The 7,285-nt window shown below is 27.8% G+C and overlaps 1 protein-coding gene across 1 annotated transcript in view; it reads right to left on the reverse strand.

Moving 5' to 3' along the window:
• Window positions 1–126: 126 nt before the first annotated feature.
• The window catches only part of tral (LSM14 family protein trailer hitch), a 9,740-nt gene continuing 2,581 nt past the window's right edge, over window positions 127–7,285 (reverse strand). The window contains exons 3-8 of the mRNA XM_011498596.1: window positions 5,931–6,225; window positions 3,472–3,661; window positions 2,992–3,387; window positions 1,638–1,817; window positions 1,116–1,374; window positions 127–681 (exon numbers count right to left, since the gene is read on the reverse strand). Of these exons, the coding sequence (XP_011496898.1) occupies window positions 535–681; window positions 1,116–1,374; window positions 1,638–1,817; window positions 2,992–3,387; window positions 3,472–3,661; window positions 5,931–6,225 (1,467 nt within the window). The 3' untranslated portion in view covers window positions 127–534. The remainder of the gene's footprint in view (window positions 682–1,115; window positions 1,375–1,637; window positions 1,818–2,991; window positions 3,388–3,471; window positions 3,662–5,930; window positions 6,226–7,285) is intronic.

The following is a 7,285-nucleotide window of genomic DNA, read 5'->3' on the forward strand; positions in this document are numbered from 1 at the left end:
TCCTTGTTTCCACGCCTGCTTCATTCCCTTTTTAAATTCAGTCCTCGCTCTCGCTCACTAGCGTATTTACCGTAAAAATCTTAAACACTAAATGAATACTTATGAATTAATAGCGCGTTACAATTGTTTTTTTTGTCACACACGTGGGCGTTCAACTTTTTGCCGCTTCCGCCAATTTACTTATCATCGTAGATTTTGTAAATGCGACATTCACCGGCTGTATAATAATAATTCCAAGCTTTCGCTGTGAACAAAAGCTCAATGAATTTAATTATGAATCGCACTATTACACGCAAATAGCTGTGATAAATCAATTAATTAATCTATCAGCTTCAACATTTATACTGTACGCGAATGAGAAGAGAGCCTGGCATCTATTTTATTTCCTTCTTTGTTCTTCTCCCATTCAAGCCTTTTTTTTACAGGTTTAACAGTTCGTGTATCAGCGATGCACGCGTGCTAATGTGTGCATTATAATGAATGTGATAAATGAGTCGAGACACTTGTCGGCGACGTAAGAGCAAACGCAAATGATTACGCGGTGCCGGTTACAAGACGGCTGTTTTGTTGTGGTTGAGTCGAGGACGTTGATGCACTGGTACTTGCGTTGGTCGTTTGATCAGCACTATTGCTGTTCGTTGAATTACGGTTGCTCTGATTATTAGTCCCTGACGTTGATCCCTATTCAAAACGATATTAGATAATTATTTTATTTATTTAATAAATGATACAATGATTTTAAGAAACAACATTTATTTTACTGTTTATTTGATCCTCCCAGATTGCGAATATCAAATTTATGAACATATTTTAAAATTAGAAAATTACCTTTCATAATTTGAAAAAGAAATGCTCTTAAATAAAATATTTTAAAAGAAAGATATTGATTGTGAAATACTAATTCATATTCAATAATTTAAGAAACTACAAATTTCGCGTTATACAAAATATGCAAACTGAAGATGTACCTATGCTTCATCTTAAAAGTAAAATACAAATCATATTTGTTATTATATCAATAACTTAAAAACAAATTTACAATATCGGCTACGTCCAAAGTGTTTGGAGATTACATTACCGTGAAAAAATAAAAAATAAAAAATTTAAAGACATACCAGATTGGACTGGGCGTTGTTGGGGAGTTGCTGACCCGAGTTATTAGACGGTTTGCGTTGCCCAGCACCTCTTGGGCCCCTGTAGCCGCCGCGGAAATTTTGGTTACCAGTAGGCTGATTGTTACGATACATGCCACCACCCATATTGCCGCGATTATAGTAACCACGACCTCGGAAGCCACCGCGTCTCATTGACGCCACGCCGAACGTCTCCGAATTCAACTTACGCTCTGTCCGCCAGTCCGTTCGCTGAGATCTTCTGCAAATATCGATTTCACATTTTTTTTAATAAAAGAGTATATTATCATAAGTATCATAACTATTATAAATCTATGATCACTTTAATTTTCTATATAGATATATCACTTGGCATTTCTATTGTAATTAATTTATCGATATAAAACTTGGTTGGGGAAAAAAAGTCTTAAAACAAATAATATTAAAATGAAAATGTCTATAATTAGACATGTCTTTTAAATTATTAAAGAGTAAATGTATCACAGGAAATTAATCTCTACTGACCCTTTACTTCTTTCAACAGCTTCACAACTAATATTGTCGAAAAATGACTTTGCTTTATCATAATGTACAACTTCTGGTTCCTCTTCAGGTTCGTTGTCACCTGCGCCCGTTTCATTACCGCTATCATCCTTCTTCTCATTTTCAGTGCCAGCTTCAATTTTAGCTTTTGCCAGCTGCGATCTACGCGAAACATCCAAATATATGTTTTATGCAAATATTACTTATAATTAGCTATATAATGTATAATAAAAATAAATACTAGTATTCCATTTGCATTTACCTATAATAAAATACACTATTTAATTTTTAGAATTATATTTTTAAAATACTTTTCATTATAAACCACATATTCTTCATAAAATATTGTAGATTATTACATGTTTTACCTTGTACTTATATAAATATACTTATATAAATTTATTATTATATATTAGGACATTTTATTTTGACGACATTTCATATTTATTAATTTTTTAATTTGCTCAAATTCGAAAAGATGAAGTTACCTTAGTATCAAATATTCAGAGTATAAAAATTGATTAATAAATTTGATTGAGATCAAATAAAATTGCAATAAAACTTCATTGAAAGTAGCGTACGAAGATTGAAGAGTTCAATCTAGACAATAGATAAATGAAATCAAAATCAATAAATTTAAAGGTAATAATATATTTATGGTATTGAAATAAAAAATGCTGTATGTCGAGGCAAAGCGTAATCGAATACAGATAATCTATATCCGATTTAATATTGCCACGCTTTAATTTCGCATAGATTCCACATACATATTTCAATGATTACTTGAAATACTTCCGGCACATTCTACGCGATATAAAATAATTATTTTGTGTATATCATTAAATATTTTATATTTTACATGGATTGAATGAAACTTGAAAGTTTAATAGTATAAATAACTATTGTGATTTTTCTTTATGCATTATCTTAAAAATGCATTGCTAAATACAATTTCTAAACAATTTCTAATGATATATAAAATAAAATGTTGAACTTAATAACAATTAAAAATAAAAATTTGTATATTTACACTCAATATAATTTATATTTTATTATTTAAAATTTTTACATTGAAATTGGTTCGTCTTTATATTTTTTTATTTAAAAAATTTCACAAAAAGAATTTTTAATAAAAATATAGTTAAACTTTGTAATTCTAAAATTCAATAAAATTAATTCAAATGCTTATCTTACGTCTGTTCAGTTATTATTCATTAAAAGTGAAAATACATCACATTTCTCATTAAAAGTAATTTAGAAATTTCTAGTTTAGTTACTTTAAAAAATTATCGATCATAAAAATGCTAGATAATGGAAGGGTAGCAGTACCACGTACCTGAGCTCCTCAAACTCTGTATTAGCTTGTTCAAAGTCGTAATCATTGTCGAACTTGAGTGTGTTCTTAGGCTTGACGCCAGTCCCGCCGGGCTGCTGATTTCTAAAATTGCCGGTGCCAGCTCGTCCGCCCCGACCACCACCCGCACCCCCGCCACCTCCTGGCCTGCCACCTCGCATCTGACCTCGCTGACCCATCCAGCCACTGCCCTGTCCACCACCGGCACCTCCACCACTGCTACCATTACCTCCACCAGGCCCACGACTACGCATCCCCTGTCCGTGCATGTGACCGCCCTGACCCTGTCCGTGATGACTGCCGTGCATTGGACCATCCTTATGCTGTTGTTTGCCTTCACTGTACTGGGACATGCCGCTGGTCCGCCCGCTTCCATGACTAAAAAGAAAAAGGGTAGTTCCCGCTAACATGCTAATCTTGTCTTAGAGGTATTATTTTTAATTCGATTACAGATGTCCATACCTATCCCGATCTCGTTGGGGTGCTTGGACATTTCTAAGGTTCTGCTTATCTCCGATCTTGCCAATATTGTTAGATTGAACTTGCTGTTGCTGACCTACCTGAACACCCTGGTCCATTGTAGGACTTTTCCTTGTTAGAAGTGAGATTGGAGTCGTTGGACGTGATCCTCCACTAATAATATCCAATACACCTGTTTCGTATGCAAAATTAATTGTTTAGTTTACACATTAACATTGATTTTTTAATTTTGATAAGGAAATTTTCTTTCATATGACATAAAGATAAATCTCGTATTATTTGTTTATAATAAACATGCTTGTTATATTACATATGTTTAAGAACGAATAAATGATATGTATTTAAAAATTAAGTCAAAACATTTATGTAGAAATTATAAAATAATTTGCTACTTTAGTAAATATAATTGGAAGGTTTATTTTTATATAAACAAAATATCATCATTTGAATAATTCCAATACTTAATTTATTGAAATAAGTAATTGTAATAATAATAATATTATGCTACATGTAATAATTACATGTATTCGTTTGTACATTGAAAAATTCCAACAATATATTAAATATGTTTTTAACTAATTCATATATAAATAAAACTATTGTTTTTAATGCAAAATTTATTACATATATTTATGCAATTTCAAATCTATTTAATGTACTGACTAAATAAAATTTTAAAATCAAAGAAAAGCATGTAAATTAATAAATTATTATCTACAAATACTTCTAACTGTTCTTGCTACGTTTGTATATTTTTCTACTCCAACTTACTAATGGCAACTTTCTGCATTAAAAAAAAACTATAAAATGTGATAATTATACAATCAATTATTTAATGTGCATAATAAATAAATAAATAAATAAAATTACAGTGCAAAGAAATATTTAGATAAATATTTAGAAGCAGTTTGCATAGAGTTTTTCCTTTGTTTTGTTGTACAACTAGACATAATCTTATATATTTTATAATTATGCATTTAAATTATGATCTAACTATTAAAAATTTATTTACCACAACAGACTATTATGTTAAACTGTATATTAATTTCAAATAGCAATCATGCAAGTTACAATGTTTAAGAAATTGTAATTAAATGTCATTATAGTGAAAAAAAACATTATTGAAAAAAATTTATTTATAAACATTGTTAAAAAAATCTTTGCTTTAACAATTGTGATTTATTAAATATTATTATTTAAATATTATTATTTAAATATTAAAATTTGTTTCAATAAAATTATAGAAACTCTAAAATTTAATAAAACATGCAAAAGTGTATTAAATTGTTTTGAACATTGTAATTAAAAGCGTTTAGATAATTTTAAAGTTCATATCAAATATAAAAGTGTTTAGTCTAAAAAACGGATAGACAGTAGTTTCAGATTATAAGAAAACAATATACAAGCAGTCATTAAGATTTTGCCGATAAAGATTCAATTTAGATGATTTGACAGAAAAAAATCATGCAGTGATACTTTTAAAAGTATTTGGAAAAATTAATTTCAAATTTCAGTTCTAATCTATACAATGTACTTACATCAATTTATTTAACATATTATAAAAACTTAGTATTTTGATGACACTAGTAATTAAAGCTTTCGATATAATTATTTTAAAAAAAAGAAAAAAAACAATGCAATTGGTCATAAAAATTACACTAATGAAAAATATTAACAATAAATTTTCGTGCAAAAATTCCTAGTCTAGTAGTATAGATAATTTTATTAAAAAGTTGCGATACAATTTTCGTATTAGTTACTTAATATAATATAACATAATATAATATAATTTAAGATAATATACAATAATAATAACTTACCAGTTTACATTAAATAATATACTAAACAATTCTTATAAAATAATAGCACAATTCTTGTGACCAATATATCCAAAGCTTTTACTAATTAACACTACTAAGTTTATTGTTATCAATTTGTAGCTTGAGAAAAATTGTTCTTATTAAGACTTTATTATTAATTAATAATATTATTATGTAGTCTTATTAATTGTTTTATTAATTAAAAATATTGTGAATTATATTGGCATCAAAAAATGACAATTGTATTAAGTACTTTTTTTCAATTTTCATAAACTTCTAAGGTGCAATCTACTCGTTTAGTTACTTTACACATTTTTAAATACTACTAGATGTAAAAAATATAACACAACTATTTTGCTTCATCAACATTGTTCTATAGATTTCATAGTCAAATATAATTTTGAAAATAAATAATACATAAAGCCTTCCTGTGGAAAAATTTGTCTTCAGCATTATCAAAGCAAGGTTTCGAGTTAACGTAAATGCGATTTAAAAAGTCCAGTCTATGTCAATACCATCAATAGTGCAAAATTAATTGTTTAGATATGTAGAACAATCAAGGTAATCTCAGCAGCAAGCATGCCATCAGCAGGTTAAAGTACAATAGCAAAAACAGTTTACCATCTTCCAGAGATTGCTCTTTTGGCAATGGCTCAACATTGGCAGTCAATTGCGAGTTTTGGATAGAGATGGCGCTGGGCTCACTGGGGCCCAGGCCCAACTCACTTGGCTGTTTGGTCATCGGCTGACGATTTTGTGCCGGTCCCATTCCCATCATCGGACCCATCGTACCCATGGACATTCCATAGGGAGGTCCATACTGGGCGCCCATCGGACCCATCTGACTCATCATTGGGTGACCATAACCTGGTTGAGGTTGATAGGACTGCTGACCCATAGACGGCTGCACCGTCATCTATAATAGGTCAGCTTTTTGTTTAGTTAACATAACTTAAATATGAAAATTATTTCCAAACACACGATTGGCAAGTACTTTTTCTTATTATAGAAAAAATTCTGTATTCATTTTTAAACTGAGTAGAAATTTCCTTTAGTTACATTGAAGATACAGATTATAATAATACAATATAAATGTACAATAGTAAATAAAATAAAATTTATCGTATTATATATTTAAATTTTTAATATATAAGATATATAGATTAAATTTTAAAAATTTGTATTTTGCATGTAACATGATTTAAGTAATACTTAAAATATTTTAATATTTTTATATATATTAATATTACTTGAATTATGGTTGATATTACTGAATATTAATATTACTTTGTATTTATTTTTATTTTAAATTTAACAATTATAAACTGTACTGACAAAAATAGTATTATATTTAATTATCAGAAATTCCTAATATTTGATGATTTTTTCAAAACATTTTAGGAAATGCAAATTAAATTATATACATTTTTCTTTATTTATAATAAAAAGGAAGCAATATCTTCTTTTTTTTAAGTATATAATTTATGTACAAAACCATAGGCTACTCAACTAATATAAATTAAAAATCTTGCTTTGTAATAAAATAGAATATAAATAAGAAAATAAATAAGACAAGTTATTTATTTTCTTTTAGTCTACAGCACATAATTATTGGTATAACAAAAATATTTTAGTACAATTTAAATTTGAAAATAAATTTATATAAATTATATTTTGTAAAATGCTTGTTTATTTATTGGATAGTACATTTTTAATTGCTAAAGTTGCTTAAACTAGAATTATTTTGTGTCATACTTTTAATAAACTTTATAAAAGATTAAATTTGTTCATATATGGGACAAATAATTAATAAATTTCGATAAAAAAAAAAAAAAAAAAATTTATTGTCAAATGTAACGTATTCAAAATTTTTAACAATTTGTCATGAAATGTGAATTAAATTGAAATTAAATTAATTAAAATTTCAGAATATATATAAATATATATATATTTACATATATAATAAATACTTATCC

Source organism: Ceratosolen solmsi, unplaced genomic scaffold, assembly GCF_000503995.2.
Source record: "Ceratosolen solmsi marchali unplaced genomic scaffold, CerSol_1.0 scaffold30, whole genome shotgun sequence".
Lineage (NCBI taxonomy): Eukaryota > Metazoa > Arthropoda > Insecta > Hymenoptera > Agaonidae > Ceratosolen > Ceratosolen solmsi.